This window comes from Protomyctophum parallelum (genome assembly GCF_964188405.1).
Source record: "Protomyctophum parallelum genome assembly, chromosome: 6".
NCBI lineage: Eukaryota > Metazoa > Chordata > Actinopteri > Myctophiformes > Myctophidae > Protomyctophum > Protomyctophum parallelum.
Window position 1 is genome coordinate 28,114,934 of NC_139701.1, and position 13,773 is coordinate 28,128,706.

The window sequence follows — 13,773 nt, forward strand, 5'->3', positions numbered from 1 at the left end:
GATATTAGAAGCCGTGTCCACGTCCAGAGAACAGCTGAATGCGGCCAACTATTGACCAAACTCATGGATTTTGGGTCACAGGTGTTGGCAGGCAGGCGGATGACTCTCCTGTCTTGAAACTTTCTTTTGCTTGCACCATTGCTACACACACACTTGCATGCACGGTTGCACACACACACACACACACACACACACACACACACACACACACACACACACACACACACACACACTCAGAGCCAGAGAGAGAGAGAGAGACAGACTGACACTCTGCTGGAAAGACAGGATTTGCTGACCACTGTCTCTGTTGTCTTCATCCGACAGCACTGTCTATCTCGAACTGGCAGCAATGGCCACAACAGACAGACAGAGAGAGAGAGAGAGAGAGAGAGAGAGAGAGAGAACAAGACAGAGAGAAGTAAAGTGGTTGATCTGAAAAGAAAGAGATAGAAACAGGTAAGAGGATGAGAGAGAGAATACAAAGGTAAAAGTTGTAATGATGTGATGGAAGATGAGGTGAAACAGAGGAGGGATGGTAGGAGGAAGGAAAGAAAGAAAGAGAAGCGCAGGGAAAGGAAGAGAGACAGAGAGAGAAAGGGGTGGAGAGAGAAGGAAAACACAGTCTGTCACAGATATTGCAGACTAGTATAACGGTGTGTGTCTGTAGAGAAATGGAGATTTACATGGTGCTATACCTATAGCAAGATGCCCTCACAGAACTGTATTTCAGTTATAGTTGTTATTTTTATAAATAACCTCTGTTCAGGAGAAAAAATCACAATAAAAGTGTGTAATCCGTGCTTGAAAGAGAGCCATGTTTTGACCTTATTTTTTGCACCTGTGCCAGCTTTTGATGTTTGATTCGCAGTTTGCACTCTTGTAATGAATAATGTAAAACGGGGAAGAATGCCGTTTCTCTATTTATACAGTAGGCAATATTTATTATGCATGTGTTGATCCATGTGTTAGACTTATTTTATGCACAAGCACCATGCTGCTATTACCTCGGGCTGAACCCCTCCTTCTCTCATGAATCTTCTTATCACTTCCACTATGGACACTTTGAAGATGCTGGGTCACTCGCCAGCTGCATATGTACAGATATGACTCTGTGTCTCTGTCTGTCTTTCTTTCTTTCTTTCTTTCTTTCTTTCTTTCTTTCTTTCTCTCTCTCTCTCTCTCTCTCTCTCTCTCTCTCTCTCTCTCTCTCTCTCTCTCTCTCTCTCTGTGGTTTCACTACTATACTTTGCCACAGGCACAATCCCGCCCATAAGCGCGTCACTGATTCAAATTGCAGCCGAGGCACACAGGGATAGATAACACAGCAGCCAGCGCACCGACTCGACTCCATGCTCGACTCGTGCTTACTAACAGACGGGCTTTGGAGAAACGCTTTACCCGGCTGCGTTCAATTATTTCATGAACACACTATCAACACCCATAGGATCTAAAGATGTGGTCAGGAGTCGGGAAGCTAATGTTGCTTAATTTGCTGCTATTAGCGCTTAATGCCGCAAAAGGTAAGACACTTGTCTCTTTACGAGTAGACCGAATCAGTGAGGTATAGAGAATTGTGCGCGTTGCATCACGAAGATGAGGAAAACATAATAGCGAAGTAGAAGACAAATGGATTGTCTCTTGATGGTCCATTTCTCATTAATAGCTTAGCATGTGGTTACACACGGAACCCCAGCTCTCACCTCCACTGCTACTTTGTCTGTCGGACAATAGATTATTTTGACAGTAATGAAAATACGCGCAAGAAAGGGACCATTAATGGCCAACGTGCGTGAATTGCTGACACAAAGTGATTGATCAGCGTTATAATTAAGTGCTTCTTTGAGATATTGTTGTAGCCAGGCAGTGCATTTTTATTCTGTATACGTTTCATTTACCACACAAACATGATTTTGAGTGCTGGAGAGTCACAGCAGGAGGAGGAGAGCTGCTGTCATTGAACGGCTGCATATAATGCATTGCTGTAACATTGTTACAGTGAAGGTATTATTGACACATATTCAAAGACAAAGCATGTCAAAATGTAACGAGTGAAGAGGCACACGGACACGGTACATTCCAATTGATAGTTCACCCCCAAACATAAAAACGAGAGTGACAGAGATAGATTAGAGATGTCCACCTAGAATTTTCTATATTTAATTGTTAATAAATAATCAGGATTAGCCATTTAAAATATACAACACTAAACACGTAATATGTTAACCTACACTGAACATGCAACAACCCTGTGTATGTTTAAATTAGTGTAACTTACAGTAATCTTGCATAATGCCTACTTAGAGGTATAGGTATAGCCCATAAATTTATAAAGCAAATTGTATGACACCATAGTCTGTTGATGCATAGGGTCACTTTCTGTACCTCTTGGCCTATAGGCTAAACTATGTATGTAAAATATGTCTGTAATATAATTTGTTTCAAAACGCAGGGACCCATACGGAATCGCAGTGTGAAACTGGTCAGTTTCAATGCCAGAACGGACGGTGCATCCCAAGCCTGTGGAGATGCGATGACGATGAGGATTGCTCTGATAACAGCGATGAGGAGAACTGTCGTAAGTAGCCTAGAAGGCATCTTCTGTTACGACAGACACATCATACTATCACTTATCAGAGAGCATCCTGTTACAACGACAGACACATCATACTATCACTTATCAGAGAGCATCCTGTTACAACGACAGACACATCATACCATCACTTATCATCACAGATACAGGAACAACAATAACAGGGGTCATCATCATGGATCATGCTGGCTTGTGGTGCACATGGACATGCAAATGAGCAGACAATAATATAAATAATAGGCCTAATAATTTAAAATAAACACAGAAAGAGCCTCAGCTAACCCTAAATTACCATTCATTGCTCACTGGTCTGTAAATCAGAGTGAACAAATGGAATTTGGTTCCATTTCTCAGAGTTCTTTGACAACAAATAAAGTTTGAGAACCACTGTACTGTACTTGTGGACTCCTAATGTTTCATATTGTAGTATCATAGTAAATCATACATATTCTGAAGAAAACCTGTAAAATGGGTCTTATGATCAAAATTGTGATCATTATTGTAAAACTAAGTCAAAAATATTACATGGACAAGGCCATGTCCTGCCACGTGTACGGTCGGACATATTGATGACCCCTGAGAGCGATAGGCAATGCTTGCCTGGAATACAGACAGACACTGATCTGGGATCAGTGGTCAGGTCACATGGCTAGAAGAATTTCACTAATTGTGTATAAGCTGTCACTATGCATCCGCTTTCATGGCTTCTGTTTCTCTTTAACAGCCGCTGACAATGACACCTTTGTTACTGTGTTGTATAATGTTAATGGTTTGCTAGTTACTTTGGCTAATTTTAAAATAGGCTATGTTGCCTTATGTTTTCAACATCTCATGGCCTAGAGGGGATTCCTGAATGCTTTCTTTGTATTCTGACATAAGCTTATTTGAATTGTGCGGCTGTGAATTTCACGGTGGTACTGTGTGAGATATTGCGTAAACCCATTAATGTAGTTCTGCTGTGGTTTGTGTTTGTTGTTGCCTTGTTGGTATTTAGTTGTTGATCCTGCTTGGTGTGAGTGTATAGCCACGTGTCTTTCTGTCTGTGAATTAGTCTGTGGGGTGGGGATATTGTAGTGTCGGAAGAATAATTCCATTTAGTCTATTGCAGATGTAGGCAAAAGACCAGTATTTCATCTGGATTGCTTCTGAATCAATTTGATCCACTTAATTGCATGGGAATAATATGAACAACCACCCAAGCAATGATCACTTATGAATCTGTCATGGTGCTAATTGCATGAAGGGTTTTTATTAGCGGGCAATTGATTAGGCACCATTGTACACTGTAAAGTATGTGGTGTTTGTTTTAACTCTGACAGTGGAACCAAATGGACCTGTGGTTCCATCCCTGGGTGTCTAGGAAGGTCCCTGGGTGGCTTTCCGTGACATTTACAAGGTTGTCTCATTGACTTGCCAGGCAGATTGGGTTATTGGACATTTAGTGACGATACTTGAGGTTTCTAATGAGCTGTTAATCCCCGTGTAGCATATCATTCACTGTATGAATGTAGCCTTGGATGAGTGGAGTTTAGTGTCGGATTTGTAAACAGAATTATTATACTGCACTTTTACCTTGGGACAGCCATGCGCCTGGCAGTGTGACTTTTAACTAGACGTAGTTTTGTCAAAGATGTACTCTCCATTCTGTTTCCCTGACTAGAAGAACTGCGAGTGGTTTATGGTCTCCTGTTGGGTTCTTCTTTTAAACACAGCCTGCACCTCAGGCCGGTCTCTCCTATTTTCTTGCAAATCTCAGTTTTGCCCTCTTGTTCACCCCATCATGCAATACCATTCTTGTGCTTCCTACTGTATACTTTCACCCCTGTCTCTTCCAGCAACTGTTCCTTCCTTCTCTTGCACTCTCTCCCTTTTCTCTCCGCCTTTCTGTTTCTCTCTCTCTCTCTCAATCCCCACCTCTCTCCACTCTTAACCGCTTTCAACCTGGCATTCCTATTTTAGGCTACTTATTTTTAGTTTATTGAACATACCTAAAATATCATAAACAAGCTGGCCAGTGTACGGACAGTCGAAATGACTGGAGACGCCGATGCACGTCTCATCAGGGGATGACATAGAGAGAAGAAAAACTGGTCTACACAGGCTCACAACACATCACATTGTTGGTTGTAGTGTAGATCAGCTGTTTTCAATATTTTTGTACGACACATAAAAACGGGGTTTAAGTGTTTTCAGCCTTCAGCCTGTGCTGTGAAGTTGGGTAGGTTTTTTTTATATGATCCTGCCTCCCAGGGACCTCCTTTATGCCAGGCATTGTGGCCACCATTAGGGGGAGAAAACGACCCGCGTGCACTCTGGCAGAGCGAGTGCTAAGGAGGCTCTGCCCACTCTTCTTACGCCCACAAAGGCCATCAGCTGACAGGTTGGTTGGATGGAGATAACTCCAACAGCGTGACTCCTCCTGGTTGTCGGAGCGATGCCCGCCGAGTTGGCAGCACGCCAGCCCTCGGAGGCAGATGCCAGCACTGCCACCACCATGCCCCCTACCCCACCACATTCTCTTCACTGAAGTCCCGCATTACCAGCAGAGCTCAACAGGAGAGGGACAGGATGGTGTAGAGCAGTGATGTTGATGAGAGGAGTGGGACGGGGGTGGAGAAGGGAGGGATAGTGCAATGAAATGAAAATGCCTCGAAGCTGGAAGAGGTGATGGTGGGAGGGTGGAAGACGAGTCTCAGTGTGAGAGTTATGAAGAAGTGCCAGTCAAGGGATTGGGTGGAGAATTGTAACGAGATGAGGAGGGGAGATCGTATTAGACTTGGCAGTAGGGAGGACCGTACTTCAATAACACATATCGTTGCAGTGAAAGACAACACAACACAATGCCACTCATATACACTGAAATGCATTAAAAGGTGCAACTCGCTGCCCAATGCACACTCGCCAGAAATCTACACCAGCTTGATACAGCACAAACCCATGTGAACCAACAAACCAATGTGACATGTGACGTCAGTGATTTCAAATGATTGTTGACTGCTCTCACTCTGTAATACGTTATCGCTTTGTATAAAATCCACCACTCCATTCAGCTGTACCTCTGCAGTCTGCACACACACACACACACACACACACACACACACACACACACACACACACACACACACACACACACACACACACCCCTCCCCACAAGGATTACCCCTGTAGTGTCCTCCGTTCAGCAGCAGTAAGTCTTGGTAGATTGGGTCGTCTTTTATGCCTTGTCTCTCCTCCTCTCCTTCATTCTCGTCTCCTCCTCTCCTCCTTCTCCTCTTATTTCTGCGTTCATTCACAATGAGCCTTGGGGGGGATTCCACGGATGTTGCCCAGGGAGACAAGCGGAGCGGGGGTACATCACGCTGGTGCGTGCGTGTGTAGAGAACACAGACACCTGATTTATATTAAGTTTCGTGGTGTTGTCACATATCGAAAATAGCCACCTTGCAACACTACAGTACAGTACAGCTCTGCATGTCCGCCTATATGACCTAGTTCTCCAATTGATCGCAGAAATATAATATTCAAGGCCATATCATTTTTCCCTGTGCATCTGATCTGAGTGGATTTAATCATTCCTAATCCATAGTGCACAATCAGCTCATATCTGAACCTCATGTGGGTCTTGTTACTGTGAAATCCTTCTTCCCTGTGTGTGTGTGTGTGTGTGTGTGTGTGTGTGTGTGTGTGTGTGTGCGTGTGTGTGTGTGTGTGTGGGACAATGAGACTTAAGTAGTTCTTAGAAGGAGAGCGTCTCCTCTGCAGTCTGACAACAACATCCTATAGAGGACACATCACAACACATTTCACGGCCCCTGCTCCATCTGTGCGTCTCTCTAAAAAAAAAAACAGACACACACACACACACAGAGAGACCACTGTAATGAGAGGAGGCACTCCAGGCATTGTACTGATAGGCTCACAGAAACAGTTATGGTCACCTAGCTGCACACACACACACACACACACACACACACACACACACACACACACTTTTAAGTTGCACATCCGGGGTCAGGCTTGTAATGGGAGCCTGGGGTCATGGGGCTTCCTTAATCAATCTCCTGCACGTACGTACGCACACACACATGCGCGTGTACACACACACACACACACACACACACACACACACACACACACACACACACACACACACACACACACACACACACACACACACACACACACACACACACACACACACACACACACACACACACACACACACATTTAAACAAGCAGTTGCTGCACGCACAGTCGCACACACACATGCACAGACCTGCTCCAGGGGTCAGAGCTGACACAGGTCCTCTGTGTACTTTGCAGTGTAAACATCCTGCTGATACAGAGGTTTTGACTTATGTGGCAGAATGTGAGAGATGGAAAATGAAATGCACATGGTTTTTGTGATGGCATGTTTTTATTATGCTCCAGTTTACCACAACACAAGCACTACTGTGTGTGTGTGTGTGTGTGTGTGTGTGTGTGTGTGTGTGTGTGTGTGTGTGTGTGTGTGTGTGTGTGTGTGTGTGTGTGTGTGTGTGTGTGTGTGTGTGTGTGTGTGTGTGTGTGTGTGTGTGTGTGTGTGTGTGTGTGTGTGTGTGTGTCAGCACTTGGTTAGTGTGCCTCCTAGGGCTATTGTGATATGGCATGAGGGGTTTCTAATTTTATATGATGCATTGTGATTTTGTAGGTCTGTCATTTTAGAAATGCAATGTGATATTTATCATCACAAAGCAAGAGAGGTATTTGTGTGTATGACTGTACATGTACTGTATGTGTAAAGGATTTGTGCCACACGATTAACCAAATTAAACAAATAAACAGTGCATGCCTCACAGGGAGCGCGCTAACCTCACAGGTGATATGCGTGAGGAAGCTGTATCGGGTTGTACTAGCTAACAATAGTTGTGTGCTGAATAGGTGCAAGGTGGAGGGTGTTGGGTTTAGCGCAAAGCAACGCTGGGGTAATTTTAGCTGAGGTCAGTTCTAGCCAGAGGCTCAATCACACACTCCCTCGCTTCCTGCCTCCCACTCTCCCTTTTTTATGTCTCTCTCTCTCTCTGCCCCCCCTTTGTGCTATGTCACTATCAGCCAGCTTTTGATTTGTCTCCCTCTTACCCCCCCCCCCCCCACCCCATATTTTTTAGGATTGATTTTAAAATTATTTTACTTGTCTATAAAGCTCTCAATGGTCTCGCACCTTCCTACCTACATGACTGCCTGCCTAAATATGTCCCAAACCGGCCCCTAAGGTCTTCCACTGCTGGCCTGCTCGCTTTGCCTAAAAAAGTGTCAACTAAAAAATACGGGGAAGCAGCTTTTTGCTTCTACGGGCCGTCGGCATGGAACAAGCTCCCACTGTACATTCGTCAGGCAGCCTCTGTAGACATTTTTAAAGCTCAGCTCAAGACCCACCTCTACAACATTGCTTTTAAGTGATCTTTTATTTTTTGTCCTCACTGTATTGTATTACTGCTTGTTTTTTAATGTCGTTGCCCTGCTTTATCTGTTCTTATCTTTGTACCACTGCCTTCTCCTGATTTGACACTGCGCTGTTGTCCTATTGTTTTAACTGCATGCCTGTTTTAATGCTGTTTTGTTTTGCTGTTGTTTTTATTATTTTTTCTGCTCTGTAAAGCACTTTGAGCTACATTTATGTATGAAAGGTGCTATATAAATAAAGTTTATTATTATTATTATTATTACCCCATATAGAGTAGGGGGGGGGGGGGTAATATGAAGTAAAAGGGTGTTTGCAGGAGGCTGGTGTGCGTGTGTGTGTGTGTGGTGTGTGGGGGGGAGGGGGGAGATCGCGAGGCACTGCTATCTGCATACTTCTGTTCTAATCCAGTGTGTCAGACAGTTGTGAGAGAGTGAAAGAGTGAATCTGCATGGCAACTCGGGATGAGATCATTTCTTTGTTTCCATATCACCTTTCTACATTTCACAAAGATGGACAAAAATACAAATTTCTATATATTTGTCCCTGTCCTTTCGCAACCTCATACAATGCTTACTGTACATACACAATAACAATACATAAAAACGGAGCCCACCGGCTGAGTCAGAGAATAGAGAGAGAGAGTCGATAACAGAGAGAACGAGTCAGAGGTTTCAGTGCCTGCAGCAATGCATGGTTTTAAGGACCACTGGGTGTGCAAAGCTGCTCTCTTTCACCTGTGGAGTAATGAGTTTGACCCAACAACACCAAGAGCAGGCGGCTTGTTTGATGCTGGCCCGAAACAAGAACTGTGTGGATGCCATTATCCACGATGAGAGATGGAAAAAGAGAAAGATAATGGAGGCTATTATTATTATTATGCTGCTAAAGACAAGAGAGACCATAAATGTGTGTTCCTAACTTCCCTCATGTCACATACAGCATAGTCCCTTTCCCACTGGACAAAACGGCCACTAACAGGCTATCTGGCTATTTTCTGTATAGTGGGTAAGGGTAGGCTACTTTTGGCATTCATTCTATTGTCTGTAGTGGGTAAGGGTAGGCTACTGTTGGCATTCATTCTATTGTCTGTAGTGGGTAAGGGTAGGCTACTGTTGGCATTCTTTCTATTGTCTGTAGTGGGTAAGGGTAGGCTACTGTTGCCATTTATTCTATTGTCTGTAGTGGGTAAGGGTAGGCTACTGTTGGCATTCTTTCTATTGTCTGTAGTGGGTAAGGGTAGGCTACTGTTGGCATTCTATTGTCTGTAGTGGGTAAGGGTAGGCTACTGTTGGCATTCTATTGTCTGTAGTGGGTAAGGGTAGGCTACTGTTGGCATTCATTCTATTGTCTGTAGTGGGTAAGGGTAGGCTACTGTTGGCATTCTTTCTATTGTCTGTAGTGGGTAAGGGTAGGCTACTGTTGGCATTCTTTCTATTGTCTGTAGTGGGTAAGGGTAGGCTACTGTTGGCATTCATTCTATTGTCTGTAGTGGGTAAGGGTAGGCTACTGTTGGCATTCTTTCTATTGTCTGTAGTGGGTAAGGGTAGGCTACTGTTGGCATTCTTTCTATTGTCTGTAGTGGGTAAGGGTAGGCTACTGTTGGCATTCTTTCTTGGAAAAAATGACTTTGCAGTGGTCACTGCCTTTTCCAGTGCGCTGCTATAATATGTGTTGTTAGTATAAAATGGACAGTAACAATAATAGTGGTGACTTCACTAGTAAGAGACCATGCACACCTCTAATTATAAGTTTAACAATTTATTGAAACAAAATTAGATGAATGTGGAACGGGATGAGGAACCCAATGTTACAGTGTATAGTCTCAGGGGCTGACAGCCATTGTTGCTCTACTCTGGAGCGGTTGGTCGCCTCAGCTCCGTCACTGACCGCCTGGAGTCTATAGAGAAATGAAGACAGAAGGAAGAGAAGAGCGAGAATTCAGGAGGAAGGAGGAGGTTGGGGTGGATGAGGACGACAAACGTGAAAGCAATTATGAATTTGAGAGATCGCTGGTGTTTTCATACTTTGGTGATTGCAACGAGGATTGGCTGTGGTGAGTGAAGGCAGGTGCAGTGGATACGGGTGATTGTGAATGGGGAGTGGCTAATGAGTGAAGGCAAGTGTGATACTGATTGAGAACGGGGCGTGGCCGTGATAAGCAGAGGGTGGTCTTTACTCCTGAACATACGCGAACACAACTACATTTTGAGCTTGTACACTACCGTACAACATGCAACATGATATCTTTTTCAATGTCCTCTATGCTGATTTCTCTGGAAACCCAGGCAGACGAACTGTGACGTCTGAAACCATGACGTCAAATATGACACACCAGAAAAAAACAGAAAGGCATACTCGTCTAGTCTACTAGAAGTGGGAAAGGAGTCAATCAACTATTTTTAGGTGATCCGACTCTGTTCTGTCTTGCTGTATTTGTCTTGGATAATATCCCACCGTCTGTCTGCACTGATCCATGGTCTTTTGAACTCATGCTTTCTTTCTTGTCTTTATCCCTCCTCTTAATTTCCCCTCCTCACACACACACACACACACACACACACACACACACACACACACACACACACACACACACACACACACACACACACACACACACACACACACACACACACACACACACACACACACACACACACACACACACACACACACACACACACACACACATTCACCCGGTCTCTCCTATGATGAAAGGCAGAGGAGTGCGGAGAAGTATTAGGTCTGTCGACTCGTCCCTGAGGATTACCTGGTTTTGTTTACTGGTCGACGTCACATGGAGCCTCTGCGTCCCCAATGCTCCCATGTCAGAGTTTGACTTTGAACAATAAGTGACTTTGCAGCAGAGTGGTGACAACATTTAGAGAGAGAGAGAGAGGGAGAGAGAGCGTGCGTGCGTGTGTGTGAGAAGCAGCCCAGGGTGTTTGCCCTCGCAGGCAAGCGGTTGTCTTTGAGCGTGTTTGCCTGTGTGTTTGTGTGAATCTGTGAGTTCTTTTTTGTGCTTGTGTTGTTGTGTTTTGTTGTACTTTTCTCCCCCCCCCCCCCTTCTATGTCTGACTGGGTATCGTAGCGTTAATCCCCTGCCAAGATTAGCCGAGCATCTTCATGTGCCTCCATATTCTCTGTAATCCTGTTTTTCACCCCGTGCTCCCTCGCTCCATAGGCGCGGGGGAGTGGGGGCAGAAGACGACGACTAAGCACCTTGATGAATAAAACATGGATGCTAATACCTGTCGCCTGGGCTGACATGGAGATATAACCCTCAAGTCTTGCGCGTGTCAAAAAGTTATGGCTTAAAAAGTCCCAGGAGAACGACTTTTTACTTCCAGCTGATTCGTTCTCTTGTTGATTGCACTCTCTCTTCTATCCATTTATTTCCTCACCAATTTAGCTTAATTCTGTTATTGTCTCTCAGTTCTATCTGACTTCTATAGTAAGTTCTACTTATCTGTGTGATCTGTGACAGCTGTGGCTATTTGTTCGTTTATCTCCAACTCATGCCGTGTCTCGTCTCTCTCGTCTTGTCACATCAAGCGGCTAGTTCCTCCCTTGACTGTGATGGCGAGGCAGATAACTTGGTGATAAGTTCGCCCCAAAGTTAGTTGGGGGATAAGAATATCGCTGTCACAATACCCAGAGAGGACTTTGTATACTGTGTGTATTTGTATTTGTGTGGCTGTGTGTGTCAGTGTGTATACACGCCGCGGCTTGTGTGTGTGTGTGTATGTGTGTGCACACACGCTTGTATGCATTGTCAGAAGGGTGAAAGTAGATTTTCCTAGCCGAGGGAGGGAAAGCAGACTGAGAAGACAGAGAGCCTTTGAAGGAGCATCTATCTTTATTCAGATCTCATCCTTGGAGGTCTGCACTCTGCACTGTGAATGGTTTTACTGATACAGACTGGAAATAGCCAGTTTTAAGGCTAAAATTCACCCATTGCAAAGGATGGATCCAGAAGAACATAAGATTAAATCTGTCTAAGATGTGAGCATCAAAACGTATCCTCATCAGAGAACTGCCTTTTCCCATTTGTGCTTTTTTATGATATTAGTAACAGTGGGAGAACCTTGCGTTTGATTACACCCTCCTGGGCCAGTGGGAACGATGTGGTATATGCGGTCTTATGTGGTTTGCCCCACAGAACTGCTTCTTAGTATGTTTTAGTTCCTCCATTTAACTTGTTGCATTAATTTCTCACTTGTGTTGGTTATATAACTTTTTTATTGTGCCCTTCCTATCGCCCTTTCCCTCTCTCCTTCTTTTACTCTCTCTGTTTGCCCTCTCTCTTTCTCCTCTGCCCTTCAATTACACCCCTGTTTTGCATGAAGTCTTTTATATACAGTACGTTGCACACACAGGCTCCTAGGTTTTGGAGTGGTTCCTTTACGTTGAGACACTCAATAGAGTCATTGATGCACCTACTGTTGCTGTAGCTATATACTAAGTTAATTCTGCCATGCCAAGATGGAGGAGACTGGAAGAAAATGTCTAGAGAGAATTATTCTGTTTGTCAGTAACAAGAGAGCGAGAGAGAGAGAGACGAGGGGCCTTTTTCTGTCAGTGCTTTACCCCTTATCCCTAAACTTCTTTGCTTTTTTCACTATTTTGAAAAACATTTTAAAATCTTCAACTAGCCGATCTGCGTCGACACGTTGTGAGCTTGTAGATCGGCTATTTGAACTATTCAAAATATAAAAAGGCAAAGAAGTTTAGGGATAAGGGCCCGAGGTCCCCATGAGGATGTTTTTCATCAGATTAGATGAGATCTCTCTCCTCGTGCCTCAATTTGATCCCTTGTGAAGGTCTCCGGCTCTTCTGTTTCTGTATTCTCCTTCTGTTTCCGGTGGTCTGTTGTCCATGTGTTTATCCTTTGTAGGACTCTCCTTCTCTCTGCCCCCCCACCCCGTCGTCTTTATGTGTCATTGGAAGCAGTGCTTGAATGTTTGGAAGCAGGGTGTCACCTTCTCAATGGGCCCTTAGAGGCCCCCGGACACACACACACACACACACACACACACACACACACACACACACACACACACACACACACACACACACACACACACACACACACACACACACACACACACACACCATCATGGCACACACACACCATCATGGCACACACAATTGAGATTCGTTGAGAACATGCAGTATGTTTGTGTGGATGGGAGTCTATCAGGTGGTGTTGACAAATGCATTTCTGTCCCTGTTAAAAGTCTTAACCCAGTGAATGACATAGTCCATTGCATTAAAGAGTGGATGACCAACAATTAAATTATGACAAAACTGAAATCTTATTAGTTGGTCCTAAAGAGTTAAGACATCAGATTCCCTGCTATTTCCCTTATCACTGTTAAACCCTGTCAACATATTAAAAACGTGGGTGTGATTTCAGGTTCCGAGCTTAACTTCCAGAAGCACATTATTCCCATCTTTAAGACAATGAGACAGAAAGAGAACATTTGGAAACCATAGAGAGGAATAGGGAATTATTTAAAATGGTGCATTTTGAGGGACTAAGTGTAAAGAAAAGTGGCTAATATAACTAATACTCTATATTTCACTAAGATGATACTGTAATATAATACTGTAGCAAAAATATCTTAGCAAAATATTAAAAGCACCAGAGTAGTAAAACATCACTCATAAGAAGAATGCTTATGTTAGGGCTTTATTTTTATGTAGAACACGTAGAACAAAACGAATGTGTTGTGGTTGT

General features: G+C 44.0%; 1 protein-coding gene across 1 annotated transcript in view; it reads left to right on the forward strand.

The window, feature by feature from the left end:
- Window positions 1-1,453: 1,453 nt before the first annotated feature.
- lrp8 (low density lipoprotein receptor-related protein 8, apolipoprotein e receptor) overlaps window positions 1,454-13,773 on the forward strand; it is a gene marked incomplete at its 5' end in the record, with an annotated part of 196,141 nt that continues 183,821 nt past the window's right edge. The window contains 2 exons of the mRNA XM_083768158.1: window positions 1,454-1,520; window positions 2,450-2,575. Coding sequence (XP_083624284.1) covers window positions 1,454-1,520; window positions 2,450-2,575 — 193 coding nt within the window. The remainder of the gene's footprint in view (window positions 1,521-2,449; window positions 2,576-13,773) is intronic.